The 15,726-nt window shown below is 41.7% G+C and overlaps 1 protein-coding gene across 1 annotated transcript in view; it reads left to right on the top strand.

The window, feature by feature from the left end:
• Nucleotides 1-15,726, top strand: part of MAMDC2 (MAM domain containing 2) — a gene marked incomplete at its 5' end in the record, with an annotated part of 53,317 nt that overhangs the window by 14,669 nt on the left and 22,922 nt on the right. Inside the window, 4 exons of the mRNA XM_083883187.1 lie at nucleotides 11,055-11,317; nucleotides 11,856-11,940; nucleotides 12,951-13,088; nucleotides 13,701-13,819. Coding sequence (XP_083739313.1) covers nucleotides 11,055-11,317; nucleotides 11,856-11,940; nucleotides 12,951-13,088; nucleotides 13,701-13,819 — 605 coding nt within the window. The remainder of the gene's footprint in view (nucleotides 1-11,054; nucleotides 11,318-11,855; nucleotides 11,941-12,950; nucleotides 13,089-13,700; nucleotides 13,820-15,726) is intronic.

The raw sequence follows: 15,726 nt of genomic DNA, 5'->3' as shown, positions 1-15,726 counted from the left end.
TGACTAGCTATTTTAATTAAAATAAAACCTAGGAAAGTTAAAATATATCATAACTCAGTTGCTTGCAATCATCAGTTAGATATGCCATAAAAAGCCAAATACTGTTTCCAAAATCTCCTAAATGACTAAACATTCTTACTATTGACTGGCTTCTATGTCTTTCTCTTCCTCATATCGGAGTATGCACAAGGAGTTGTCTTTTGCTTTTGATACTAAGTGATCCTCACTAATTTTGATAGTTCAATTATCTAAGCTTCTGCAGAAGCTCCCCGACTGAATCTCCTTCCAGGGGTTCTAGGAACTGCAACTACTCAGGGACAGGAGAGAGAATCCTAGGGCATCAGCCCCTCCCCACAGAGGCCAAGAGCGTCCTCTAAAATACTTTGTGAATTTTATGGATATTGAGACCATTAGTAAAAAATTCACCACTGTATATGTGAGATTTCAATTATATATATTGGCACTGTTTTGATAAACCCTGCTCCAGTTCTGTGGATTTTGACTCAGTCTGTCTGTACACCTCATACACACCCTTAGTTCCTACCAGCTCCTGCCAAGCAGGAATGATGTACAGGACTGCAAGCCTAGAAGCATCCCTAACAAACTGAAGCCAATCTTTGAAATGGTTAATTGATGGATATAATTGTGCAGAACTCCAGGAAGTGTTAGCCATGGGCCTGGTTGTTGTGATGTTCAACATCGATAGATGTGCTCCTTGACTGAAGGTTTTGGGATTGTGCGTGTTGAATCTCCACCACTGCATACGCCTGGCTCAGGATGAAGCTTGCTGGGGCAGACGATGAGTCACTGCTGCTGCTTTTTTGCTTAGGGTCAGTTACTGAAGAGTCGCCATGAGGTGAGTAGAGCAGGAGCTAAGGGGCTGCTCAACAGCAGCCAGTGATAAACTCAATACAAGACGGTGATCTCCAGTGGTTTTTGGAAACTGATAGTGTGGCTAGGCCAGTTCCCTCAGGTGACCTGTGACCAGGTTACTGCCAGCACTCATCAGGATTTGATTAGCTCACCTGTAAGTTCTTCCTATAGCCAGCTGTTTCAGCTCATGTATATAAATATGTGCCTCACGTGTCTGCAGTTCTGTTTGCATTTTATGATGTGAGATCATCAATCAGCCCACCATAAGTCTGCCAGTTATCCCAATGGTTCTGGTATAAAAAAGAATGTGAAACCACTAAGCTTATGTAAAGCAGGAAAGTGAACTCATGGGAGTTCAACTTCTGGTGCCAGTGAAACCAAATAGATATTTCAAGTTTTGTTTCTTTTCCATATGTGTAGGACCTGGGGCCCAGCCAAATATCAGAATAAATGTAATTTCTATAACCCAAGCAGATCTGTAGTTTCCCTTGGAGAGATAAGGCTTGTGGAGAAAGGTTACATTTTAGTTGATCTGATGTAGCTGAGGGAGACAGACAAATGTTCAGGCAGATGAGCTGTTTTCCAGGGTAATGCAGTAGGCCAAGTGATTTGGCAGATGTCTAGAGAGCAGATCCAGGCACTAGGAAAGTTTAGCTTTTATAATCTTGCATTTAGTGCATCCACATGGTTTGCAGATGCACTCCAGAAGGCCACCAGTTAAGGGGTTTTTTATTTTCCCGAGGGAAAACCTGGTCCAGGACCTCCCATGCATGCTGTGATCCTTCTCTGTCAGGCACCAAAGCCAAGTCATGATGGGCAGATTTCTGTTCCCTGCTCATGTCAACTCCAAAGCTTACTTGCACTCTCCCTCCCTGGGCCACTGCTTCCTGTGACCAGAGTCTTCCTGCTTCCCTGACTGAGTCCAGATTGTTTCAGAGCTTGGCTTAGATGGTGAGCACTACGGGCTTTTAGTTTAACCCCTTTGGAGTACACCAAGGACATGACTCAACCAAGAAATCTTTACTTATGATGTACATCTGATCTTCCAGATGATAGAAATCCAGAGATGCAGAAACCAAAGCAGGGTTGATTGGGTTGGAGTATCTTTTTCTCCTCTCTCTTAAACTCTTACTCCCCATGGCTGTTCTTGTCACTCTGATCTAAGGAGAAGTGAGGCCCCATAAATGCCGTCTTCTAAAACACAGCAAGAAGTCCCTTGTTTCATGGTCTGGCTCACTAAATCCCTAATGCTGGCTCCCTGTGGGGTGCTGGGCTACAATTTGATGTGGATTGCAAGTTTGATAGGTTTTTTTTCAGAGATGTGCTACCAAAACTGTATGGACTACAGTGCCAAGGTTTGCCTTGGCCAGGCTGAGATGTGCTCATATCACAAAGCACATAATGTGCACATAATACAGAGCAGAGCTCATAATATGTTACCCTCATACTCCACCACATCACACCATGTGCACCTGTGTAAGCAAATAAAAGGAGTGATGAGCAAATAGACAGTATTATTATATTGGAGTGAAAATTTATATTTTTCTGCTGAAGGAGGGATGCAAGCAGCTGTGCTGGAAGAGACATCACAGTGTATTCCCCTGTGTGCTTGATCCTGGTGGAAACATGATTTAGCAAAGAAATAGAGCTAGTAATGAAAGAGATGAGAAATGTGAACAAATAAATGCCTGGTGATTTCTACTGTATCTGCTTTTAATCTTTAATATTCCCTGTGCACTGGGGGCAATGGAAACTCATATAGAATGCCAAAGAATAAAGAAAATGCTTTTTTCAGTTATTTCCCAGAAATTCACAGCAGAGAATCTTCTGTCTCCAAATATTACCTACCTCCTGTTGACATATACCAGCTAACAGAAGTCATGCGGATGTCTTTTGGAAAGAGCTGTTTCAAGGAAAATCAGAGATACCCAACAAAAACTTGGCAGCCTTTGTGTCAGCAGATGCAAAGTTGTCGAAATTATGTAATGAGTAGCACGAAAATGAGAACTGAGTGGTGTGAACAGCAGATTACTGAGACTGATGGGTTGGTTGGAACAACAGAAACAAAATTTGAAAGTGTATAAAAATTGTTGAGGTCATTGCAAAAGGAAAAAACCCACATGCTTGTGGCTCAGAATAAACAGGAGATCTGGTGCATGATGTAAGGACCTTGGGACTTGAAGGAGAACAAGGAGAGGAAGCATCCCCAGTGCAATGGAGCAACTCTTTTAAATCAGAAGCAGAAAACAGCAGCTCAGGCTGGACCCTTGCCAGACCTTCACAGGCAAGCTGATGGATGGAGCCTGGAAGACATTTCCAGGATGGTAGTAGCTGCAAGAAGTTGCAGAGTGTTTCAGGGCTAATCGTATTAGTTTTGACAGGCTTGCCAACAGCTGTATTTCTGAACTTCCTGGGGGAGCAAAGGCCAGGGCAGAAGGTGGAGCTGGTAGTTAATTCATAAAGCTATCCTTTGGGAAAGGAGCTTTGGAAGATTTATGCCCCAGGAGTGGCAAACAGGGGTTTTCTGGCCTGGTCTGGTAAATGTGGCAAGAAAAAGATCAAATCATTAATCTCAGTCCCTGTAGGGAGACTCAGTTTGTAAAGTAAGTTGAGTTGGAGAGAAAGCTGCTGGAGGAACTCCTGTTGTCAGGTTTGTCCATTTGTCCAGAGGAAGGTGGGTAACTACCTGGGTGAACTGCCTGCGTTTTCATCGCACCAGGCTGTGCTTTTCTAAAAAATTATTTTGTTTTTAATAAATACTACTCAGCTTTGTGAGAGTTACCTGGAAACCCTGTTGACTCCCTTGAGAAAATGACTAGGACAGGGGCAGGTCTGGTGGGGTATTCAGGTTTCCTCCCTGCCTGGAAGGGCAGCCAGCAGTGGCCAGGTGGTGATACAGTCTTTTTCTGCAAAAAGTGGCAGCTTTAGGCTTGAAACTGCTGCTACCCCTGTAGATACAGAAGAAGACGAAAAACCTTGACAATAGCAATGCATGTCAGTCACTGCAGACACCAAAAACAAAGACCCACCTCCTGCTTCTCTATCCCTCAGCTATTTTCACAGAGCTACTTTTAAGAAACCATGGAGGAGACAAGGACGCTTAAAGGACAGAATATTTTTTCAGTGTTGACAACACTGATTAGTCCCAGGGTATACCATATAGGTCATCTGGTGTGAATCTAACAGCTTGCCAGAAATAAAATAATCAGTGGCTTGATGGGAATGAAAACACCAGTTATACCCTGCAGCATGAAGTAGCTTTAATCATGTCACCACCCTGAATGCTTTGGGAGTGAGTCTCTATGTTCATTAATGTGGGCCAGGCTTTTCCACTCAGCCCTCTGTGTGTTGTGAGGGCATCCGTCTGTCCAGGGGAGAAACTGCTGCTGCAAGTCTCCCAAGGGCCAGGGATTAAACACCAGCTCTGACAAAGTGGATTACTGTTTGTCTTCTTTTAAGACAATTTAATAAGCGGACACTCCGAAATGAGTAACCTATCCATATAGTTTCAGTCAATCTCTTTCCACCAATGAAGAGAAACACGAGTAGATCTACATGAAGAAAATAACAGATTACTAACAAAATGAGATAGCAACAGGCAAAAAATAGCACTAATAGTCACTAGGTATAAAGGTGCTGGAATCTCACTGACTCCTGGGAGCAAGGGGAAACTCAAAATGGGGGAGTGACCCTCCCTCCCCCCAAGCAAGAGGGCTCTGCCTGTGTGACCCTGGCTTTAAAAAGACCCAGCACCTGCTGGTCTCATGTTTCCCACTGCGCTGCTGGGTCTTAGACAGTAACAAATTTGGGCACAAATGTGGAATAAAATAACATTTTGGGTTATCCACCACATTATTTGCTGCATTTTCTTACCTGAAGGATCTAGCTGGGGAAGAGGGCATGGGGCCTCCATGTGCAAACATAATTTGCAAAATTTTGTTACTTACTCCGGCTCTATTGTTAATATTTCCAACTTTTTCTGGAGATGTAAGAAGACTTCCTACGTCTCAAAAACATACTGCTTTTCTACCTTCCTTTTTTTTTTCCTTAAATAAAATATAAAAGAAATCCCAAAACTAAAGCCAAGACCTAAAATTGAGATTTTGAGAATCCATAGAAGACATCAATAGATCAACTTTTGTCCTAAGAAACCCTGGCAACATTCTTTCCTGTTTCTGTATGGGAAATACAGAGAAAATCAAAACAGGACTCTCAAGCGTTACACAATTCTTGCCATGTTACTGTATAATTGAGTACCTAATCAAATGTAGATTCTCAAAATTTTCCTGCTTCATATTTCCTTATTATTGTTTCTCTTGGAACTTGCTGCTTATATTCAGTTTTTCTTGCAAAGCTGTACTGTGGCTGAACTAAGTGAACAGCTGTGTCAGACATAAACTCCACAAAGAGACAGAACAAGTCTGTGGTTACCCTTCCAAATTTTTACAGAGGAAATATATAATTGAAAAGCTAACCGGTAATTTTATTTGTCTCAGTGGTTGGTTGGGTTTTTTTTTTCCATTTTTTCTCAACACAGTTTGTTTTAGTCTATTAGCCAGCATCTGGCTTTTTGTCTTGTTTGTGCTATTTACAGAGAAAGCAATCAGTGTAGTTTCTGTGATCTTTTTTAGAAAAAGCACTTTTTCTGGTCTCAGCAGCCCTTATTCCTTAGCCATTGATATAACCACTGCTGACTGATCTACTGATGCCCACCTTTATATATATATATATATATATATATTTGGAAAACTAGGGTGAGTGACTCATGGAGTTAAAGCATCACCAACTGTGATTGAGAGAAGCTCTGTAGAGAACTGCTTATTAGAGCAGCAAGATGACAGACATTGATACCAGAGGATTTTAAAGATCTCGTTTTGACAGTCTTGCTGCTGCAGCACATTGAGGAGGGATTGGCTTGAAACACAGTGTCCTAATTCCCCCTGGGCTCAATGTTTTGCTTGGGCATGGAGGAATGTGAAATGAACGCATGCTTGGTCCTGTGAAGTTTGATTCAGCTGTCAAGCAGAAGACAGTCAATTACATGGTAGGTAAAGCATCATCATCGAAATGTGAGTAAAATGTTCATTATGCACTAACCTGAATAGCAGGAGAGTGGTGAGGAAAATGTATCTGTGTTTCCTTTCTCCCATCTCTGGTCCTGGCTATAGGTATTTGTCTTCACCAGGCATCTGCTGACTGTTAGGGGTCAAAGGTAGTTAGCAATCCCTGGCTTTTGTCATGTCTGCAGAAGCTTGGCAAGGAACTAGCAGGGCTCATTAATAGAGCTTTAAACTAGATGTGTCAGGGAAGAGGACAATGTCAGGCTTGCCCTTGACAAGCTGTGGGGTGACATACCAAGGTTAAAGGGATGGGGTGCAGGTGAGGGCCCTCAGCCAGTGGACCTGAGATGTGATAGCCACAATGGAGCACATTTGATGTCTTACAGAGACAAGCTAGGGGCTCCTGAGGTAACAGAAGCCAAGAAACACCAGTAAAATATCTCAGTGAAATTAGAGGGTATTCTTCCAAGAAGTCAGCATGAGCTGACAGCTCAGCTGAAGTGCCTTTTTACCAGTACACACTGTGTGGGCAGCAAACGGGACAAAAAGGAAGGCACTGTGCTGCTGTGAAGTTATAAGATTATTGCCATTACTGAAACTTGGTGGGACAAATCCCATGACTGGATTGCACCTATGGATGGCTACAGGCTGTTCAAGAAAAGTAAGTGTGGAGGGGTTGCCCTCTTTATCAGGAGGATTGAAGGATTCACCTTCAGGTTCTGTCTCTGAAGAATAGGCATGAGCAGGTTGAAAGCCTGTGGGTAAGAATCAGACAACAAAGAGACAACAAAGAGAACTTCATGGCTGCCCAACCAAGGGGAGCATGCTGACAAAGCCTTCTTGCTCCAGCTGCAGGAGGCATTGTGCTTGCAGGCTCTTGCCTGGCCTGTTACAGACAGCCTCACCAGAGGGCATGTGATACTGGACCCATGGGTTGCCAACACAAGTTAATTTGGGCTGTCAAGATTGAAGGCAGCTTGGGCTGCAATGATCATGCATTGGTGGAGTTTGCGGTCCTGAGGTCAGGCAAAGAGTAAAGTCAGAATCATGAATTTTAGAAAAGCAAAATTCCAGGTCATCAAAGATGTAGTCAATAGGACCTTCTGGGAAACTGCTCTGAGAGACAAGGGAGCAAAAGAAGTCTGGCAGATCTTTAAGGATGCTGTCTGTAGAGCACAAGAACTAGCAAAAGGAGGAAAAGTTCAGGCAAGGAAGGCAAAAGACTGGCATGGGTTAGTCAGGACCTGCTAGTCAAACTAAAGGTCAAGAAAGAAATCCACAGTCAGTGAAAGCAAGGACTGGTATCCAGGGAAGATTATAGGGTCACACCCCAGTTGTGTAGGAAGAAGGCAAAGCCAGAGCTGGAGCTGAACTTCACAAAGGTCACGAGAGCAAAACGAAGAGCTTCTACAGGTGTATCAGCCAGAAAAGAAAGGTCAAAGAAAGCATTTACCCCCTTGATAAGCAAGGCTGGCAAAATGGTAACTAGGGTGAGGAGAAGGCTGAGGTGCCCAAAAATCTTTTGCCTCAAAAATGGCAGGTTCTCTTCCCCACACCTCTTGAGTGAATGGGCTGTAAAATGTGGCTGAGGGTGCCAAGTCCCTCAGACAGAATCAGGTTTGTGGCCACCTGACGAATCTGAGCGTACATAAGTCTATGGGACCTGATGAGATGCATCCCAGAGTCCTGAGGGAATTGACTGTATAGTTGCCAGGCCGCTCTCCATGATACTCAAGAAGTCACGTCAGTCAGAAAATCAAAAAGTTCAGCTTTCCTGTATTTGCACAGCCTCTTACACTACTTAGGGCTGCATCTACCACCTGAGCAAGTAATTGCTAGAAATTGCTTGCTTGTGTTTCTGTGTCATCAGGCTTTTCCTACAGTTTTGTGACTACTCTCATCTGCATTCCTGTGATTTTGAAGAGTAGCCCTCTCTTGATAACTCCTGGATGACTGCTGCAAATTAACTGTCTTGGGCATTTGCAGGAGGATTGTGGCATGCTGCAAAATGAAGCTGCATGTAACATTTTTGAAAGGCTACACCACTATGCATTCATTAAATCCTCCACAGACTGGAAAATAACCTTCTGTTACTCCCACAAACAAGTGTGGAAAGTTGTCTGCTTTTTTACTCCAATGAACCCCCCCTTTGCCTTGCTTTGCTCTCACAATTGCTCTCTGTCAGTCCTCGAGGTCTGCATTGTGAGACCTTCCTTTGTGCATCAATGGCACGCCACTGCTGTTACTGAAATACAGTTTAGGGTAAAGGCCATTTAGTCAATGCCACCATTCATTTGGAAGAAATTTAACATTGGTGTTTTCTGTGCTTGGTACTGCCAAGTGCCACACTCCCTGATCCTGATTAGCAAAGCATTTAAACTTACACATGAAGCTCTCTATCAGTGCTCACACTGATTTCAGTGGAGCCAACTACACATTTAAATTTTCAAAAGAAGCTAAAATTATTAGGTTTGGAGTGAGAGCAATCTGTTTCTGGAGAGTTAATGAATATGTAAAATTAATCTTTTTAGAAAAAGCAACCAACCCCCATCCCCAGTTAAAAAGGAGTTAATGATCTTTGCTTTCATACCTGTGGTGAATCAGACAAAGTGGGAGCAAGTGCACAACACACAGACAGCAGAGTCGAATTTACAGTGACATAATCATCCCAATTGGAAATTATAAGAGGTTTTCTTTTAAACCACTATTTTTGTAAAAGAAATCTTAGCCTACATATAATTAAGTTTTAAAACCTAGCAGCTATTACCAGCTCATAGCTGGTAATTTGAGGTCTTCATGTGAATGTATTTTCCTATGTCAATGCTAATTTATTCCTGAAAAAAAGAAAGAAAAAAGAAAGACGATTACTATTATAAGAAGGATCTGTTTTCTGTGGGATTTCTCTTGAAGTACAGACAAAAACAGGGCTGAAATCTAAACTGAAATTGCCAGGCATGGATTCTGAATTGTAGGTTTCTTTTTAAGTAAAATGATCCAAATTCAGGCTAGCCTAAAAGCATAAATTCTTCATCTGAATAGGATATTATCAATTACATCAATTAAAACCAAATGTGCAAGAAGCATTTGACTTCTGATGGAGTCTTGGTGATTTCCCTCTATCTTCCTGTGAAAAAAACATGCGTACCTTGGGCAGGCATGTGCCAGCAAATAAATGCTGTCTGTGCTAACTTGTGTGAACTAACTGGATAAATGAAAGTGGATGCTATGGACTCCCATGTTATGTAGTGGCAGATTAAGTATTTGGCATGCACATTAGGTGCCTATTTTTAAATATTTGGTCCTGTGTTTATTTTTCTTTCAAATACTGCTGCAGTAACAAGTTACTTGTACTTAACCATTGATTTTGTAATCACTTTCCCCAATAGACTAAAACCAGACAGTAGATATAAAGAGAAATTATGATAAGAGGCAAAAAAATTCCATTCCCTAAAAAGGGAAAGAGAATGCAGCTTTTCTGTATTTGCACAGCCTCTTACACTTCTTAGGACTGCAGCTATCTCTTAGCAATCATTTATCTTACACCAGTTAAACAAAATGTGCAGTACAAATGGGTTGCTGGGCACTGTGTCTGCAGGTGATAAAGGGAGCAGATGCAGAGGGATGCTGTAACATCTGTTCCCAAAAAGTCAGGTGTTGTCAGAGTGGCTGTCTGGCATTTACCTGGGGGTCTATGGGAAAGGATTTTGGGACCCTCATAAAGCAGATCTGTAGCTGCACTTTGCCTTGAGGGGTTAGTGACCCTCCATGCAGATGATTTTTTTCCATTGGAGAGAATGCTTTTGAAAAGACAACAAGAGAGCTTCTGGGAGGCAGCCCCAGGGTGTCTTGGTAGAGTGAGAGGGTTCAGGCAGGATTTGGGAGGAGATTTTTGTGCCTCAAAGGCAAGCAAGATATTTAACATCCGTGTGACTGCTGACATTTCTGAGTTATCCAAGTATTTACAAATGCATGGAAACTGACAAGCTCTGTGGTCAAGTGAGATGAGATCAAAGAAGTATGTGCTCTGGAAAGTGTGATGTGCTGCGGGGTTAAAGGGGAAATTTGACACAGGCCCTGGCAGAATTTTTAACTCATACTTGCAGCTCGGGTGATGAGAATTAGTATCAGAAATTGGATTTGTCTAATATACATTGACACTAAGTTAGAAAGATTGTTTTCCTGATAGGCTGTGGGATAGCATTTCAGTCATGGGTATCCTAGTTTGTCTTACTGTTTTGTTTTGTGGTATTTTGGGTTTTTAAAATTTATCTTTAAGTTTGTTTTTTGTATCACTTGTTTCTGGCATTGCGTTTCAGGTTTCTGTGACCCCTGTAGTCCATTTTACTCTTCTGATCTTGATTTTGATGTCTTAGTAGAGCCTCTAGGACCATCCTTATGCTTCACTGTAATTTATTTACTGTTGCCTCATTTTTCTACACATTGTTTGCACTTTTTTGCCTCCTCATGCACTTTCAGCTTATCATTGCACCCTTTCATTTTTATATGGAAGGCTGTTTTAGACCTTGCCCGAAAGAATAATTTTAAAATATTCTGGGACTGCTGGTATGTTTAGATGTTGCTTTACATTTTGCAATTTTTTGAATCAGCAGACTTGAACTTATTAATTTTACTACTTAGAAGTGTCTTTCTAGTTTTATTCTTTGAAACCAGAAGTGCCTTGGGAGTGTTTAGCTGCAATGTCTCATTTTATGTATTTTTTTAACCTATATGAAAATAAAAACTTTTGATCTATAAAACAACTAAATGTTCCTGCAAAATAATTTCTGTGTGCACAAATTGTCTTGTCAATCAAATTGTCTATCTACAGTTACCAGTTCCAAAGAGTACTACCTAGTAATCTGCTTTACGCTGATTAAAATATCTCATCTCAAAGTTTCCAATAATTTAAAATTGTGTTTGAAAATGGTGGGAGACACATGAAGTCATATTTGTGTGAGTACAGTAGGATATCAAAAGGTCAAGTGACTTACCAGATGAGTGGTGGTCTCAGCCTCCTGACCTAGTCCCAGAACTACCATTCCTTCCTACATAAGTACTTTTTCCAGGGATGTAAAAGCAGAGCCTCTGACATTTATTATTCTGGTGTGTGCCTTTTCCCAGGACATTACATTTCTGTGGATACGTCTTACGAGGGTGAGAAAGCAGTGCTGTCCAGCCCTGACCTGTACTCTGAGGAATGGAGCTGTGTCAGACTGATCTATCAGATAGCAACTTCAGACACCTCACCTGATCCTGCCAGGCTCAACCTGTACCTGAGGCAAGAAGGAGAAAGTTTTGATCGTTTGCTGTGGTCAGCCAAGGAGCCGTCAGACAGCTGGCTCATAGCTAGCTTAGATTTAACAAACAGCACAAAGAAGTATAAGGTAAGCCCAGTTTTAAAAGATGCCACAAGCTTTCTGGTGCATATGTTGAGCCAGGAGGATGCTTCATCTCCTGGTATCCCTGCGGAGCTGCTTGTGCCACGTGGCAGATATGGGAACTCCCAGGTCCTGGGACTGCAGCTGCACACGCTTATTCCTGCCCTCTGTGCCTTTCTGGAAGGAGTCAAATGCTGACAGAAGAGTATTTCTACCCAGAAAACCATCATGTTGCATCACTCACAGTAACATCTTGCATAACCACAGCTGAGGAATATGGAATTCCATACTCTTAAATGAAGTGTGGGAATTTTTTTGCCTTGTCTCATTGCCCTTCATCATGTCTTCTGTGGCTGAAGAAGAGCACTGGCTCCATCTTTAATGTGTTCTGCCAAGCTCTTTAATGTATTCTGCCAAAGCACACCTGACTGTAAGGATGATGGCTCCCTAAAAAACCATTTAATTTGTTCTCCTGTTTACCCTGTTTAAATATTCAAGATACTAATGAAATTCTAAAATTGACAGTTTGGTTTATATTGTGCAGCTTGTACTGGAAGGTGAAATGGGACAAGACAAATCCACCAGTATAGCAGTTTTTGAAATCAAAATAACTTCTGGATATTGTATTGGTAAGTACTCTCTGCTCAACTCTCATATTCTCTGCATAGAAAAGTATGCCTTGTTGGCAATTTTGAGACTGGATGGAAGGTCTGGGTTTAAAAAAAGACAATTTTTTTTCTTAATTGAAAAGTACTCTGCCATATTCAATACTTAATTGATATTAGATAATTAGATAGATAATAGATATCTTAAAAATAGATAATTTTTAAGCTAAGTGTGCACAAATTAGTAAGTGGGTTTTTTCACCTGTCTCTGTGATATATATATATATATATATATACGCACACACACATATTAAATACAACAATATAATTCCAAATCTATTCAAGCAGAAACAACTGTTATATTTTAAAAAAAACTTTGCACTGCTTCAAATACTAGACATAACAGCTGCAAGATTATTTCTGTTCTCTGCATGTTCGTGGCTTCCTTACAATGTCATCTTGAGGCTGCAGACTAAAAACTCTGCTGATATATATATTTACACTTAGTGCCATTTCCTCACATCATTTGCTAAAAGCTGCTGATGAAGTTCAAAAATTCCAGTGTCTAGGAGGCTGGGAGATCTTCACATTTCTGGAGAGCTCTAGTGGAGTCCAACCAAGCTGTCACAATTCTTTGGCTCTATGAAGGAGACAAAGCAGTTGCTTTACTGTTACGAAATACTTATCCTGCTTTGCTTTTGGCCATCTCTGATTTACAAGTGAAAGTTCTTCTTTGACTATTTACTACTAGGAATTGGTATATTTAAATCTGCTTTATTTGGTTCCAAATTACAGCAGTCCTATCCTGGGAAATGATGAAAAGACAGATTTATCCAAAGAGGATGGAAAGGAAAGTTTTGTCCAAAATTTATCAAAAAATTTGGATAGGTTTGCCTCTACTTATTATGACCGATTTATAGATACAGGTGTCATCTGCTTTGCCATATGTGAAGTGAGGCAGTGCTTAGAAATTTGCTCTTCCTATTCCTGTAATGAAAATGTGTGCACTCAGCTGGTGGGTCCTGCAATTGCAGAATGTGACTTTGAAGAAAATCATCTTTGTGGCTATGTGAACCGGTGGAATCCTAATGTCAACTGGTTTGTTGGTGGAGGAAACATTCGGAATTCTCAGTCTATCCTGCCCAAAGACCACACACTTAACAGTGCACTGGGTAAGCAACAAATGTAGAGCAGAAATACAGTGAAAAAATCTGAGTCTGTGATTCATGTATGACTCTCATACTGCGAGTTATTTTTATGTGAGTTCTTTCCATTGTGGGGTTGGGGCAGGGATGTTAAGAGTGATTTATGGGAAAGAAATGGATTAAAAAGAGATTGGAGGGTTTTGCAGAAGGCTACACAAAATTTCCTGTAAGCTTTATAATAAGGTTGTTACACTCTTTGCTAGGATTAACAAGTACTCAGAGGTAAGGATAAAATTTTCAATGTTAGAGGTGGAAAATTCAACTTTCTGTGTATTCTAAATGTATGGGCCACTGTTTTAGATTCATTGCTTGCCTTAGATTCTGCTGCTTTGTACATCTCGCAGGAGTTTTCTTTCCAATGGCTATTGAGAAAATTGAGTAGGAAAACTAAGGTATTAAAACATGCTTTGAGAACCTTGGGTTAAACAGTACAGTTTAGAATTTTTACTTCTTTCAGTCAAATGTGGTGCTGTTAGTACAGCCCCTCAGAGGCATGATTCTGGGAAGAATTATTGCAATTTCTGCACTTGCCTTGTATGATTGCTTGTCACCTTGCTCAGGGAAGAGTTTTTTACACAGCTGTGAAGAAGGCAGGTGATGGTCAGGACATCTGGCTGCTGCTGCACACTGTGTGTCTTGGTCGGCATGATGCTTGTGGCAGTGCAAGCAATCACATCTGTCCCGTGTTGGGAAGACAGGTATCTGCCAGGGAAAGTTGGAGCTGCCCTTGGAATGGAGAATGTAAACCACCCACCCCTTTTTCCAATTATACCTTTGCAATTAGAAGCTTTTAGGCAATGATTTGGGGATAGAAATAGCAGTTCTTTACTAGTATGTAAAACAAAGCAAAACAAAAACAACTACAGCATTAATAACAAAACAATACCAAGAACCTTGAGGGTTTTGCTCCACAAAAACCCAGGGCAGTTTTGGTCTCGGTGCCCCTGCAGGAATTCTCGGAACACCAAGCTGGAACAGAGGAAAATCCCGGGCTGGTGGCTGTGATGGCAGGATGTCCCAGCAGGGCAGGGGTGGGGACAGGGTCACACTGTAGCAAGAGGGGCAGCGCTGAAGAAGATGAAGGCGGGCAAGGCTGTCCCAGCTCCAGCAGGGCCAGTGGAGGAGCTCAGAATTCCAGGGCACAGAGCAGATGGTGGCGGATTTCCTAGGACTGGACTCCTTTGACCACAGTGAACTCCTCCTGCAGCAAGCAGCAACCCAGCTGCTCTCTCTCCCTGAACCGGGAAACAGAATGCGAAGCTGCCTCAAGCTCTGTCCTTTTCCTGCCCCAAACTCCCCTTATCTGCCCCTCTGAGCTTTGGCCACCTCTTCGTTTTGGTCAAGTACTCTTAGTATCCAACACTTAGTTTCCTTGGTAACTTATGGGGAAAAAATTCTTCAGAATGAAAAGGAACAAACCTAACCCCAAACAACATCTCATGAAAAGCAGAGTTGATCCTTTTTCCTTAACTCATGCTGCTGTGCCTTTTTATTTGTTTCACAATTGTGTGAGTTGAGTATAGAGTGTCACTCTATCTCTGTGTCACCCCCTGACACTGAAATACTGGTAAAATTTTGGTGGAAGTTGGAACTCGCCACAATTTCAACAGGAGACAGTGGATCAGCCTATTAAACAAGTACTGTGACAGGAAATGCTCCCAACTGGGAGGGATGTGTTTTCTTGTGGCCACAACACTTCTATTTCACACCAAGCCCTCACTGCTGACCCTTTACTGAGAAGACCTTGAGAAGTCTAAAGTCACAGAAAAGCCTTCTTTTTGCAAGAATTGGGCTGTGAAGTGCATCACCCAGGGAGATTGTAGCTAAGCTATGAGATGTGCTAAAAGTGCATAACAAAGGTGAAGCAGGCAAATATTGCTGAAGTCACCAGTGGACAGTCTGGAGGAGACTCACAGCCAAGCAAGTCCTTTCCCCTCCTTCCAGCAGAATGAAGTGAGAAGTGACATCTAAAGGTCTGACATTGCTGTGTGCTAATTAATATAGTGCTGCCCACCCAAACTGAATGGCACCATTTGCAGGGTTCATGCTGAAGTACCCGACCAGTCTGACACTTCAGTCTTCTCCAGGCTTTCCACTTGTGAAGAGCCTTTTATTTGTTTATCAAATAACTGATGCTGTGTTTCTGGGAGTGCAAAAGAACAAAAGCTACAATGCACAGCATGTTTGTGAACATGTTTAAATTGAGATAGCACTCCCAAAATCAAGGTATTAGAAGCTATACCATTAGAAAAACCTGCAGGTCTATTGGCTCATATTTGTGGTGGGAAGGTACTCTCATATGTAGTGCATTTTTCTGTTCATTAACACCTCCAAAAAATCTTCTTTAAGGATTTTACATTAAAAACTGCAGTCCATGCAGTATAAAGCAAATCTTCTATAAACTAAATCCTAGATACACTGCGCAGATATGTAAGGACTAAAAGCTATTTGGCAAAAAATTGATATATTAAATGAACTGCTGTGTAAAAGATGAGAAAACACATGGCTTAAATCTTGTTCATTTACTCGGATTGCTTCAGTAAAAGTTGCACTTGAGAGAGACTAAATACTATACTAAGCTGTTGGGAGGCAGGGACTGGGACTT

This window comes from Zosterops lateralis, assembly GCF_965231275.1.
Source record: "Zosterops lateralis genome assembly, chromosome: Z".
NCBI lineage: Eukaryota > Metazoa > Chordata > Aves > Passeriformes > Zosteropidae > Zosterops > Zosterops lateralis.
The sequence above is the reverse complement of the archived record's forward strand: the minus strand, read 5'-3'. Positions and strand labels throughout refer to the sequence as shown.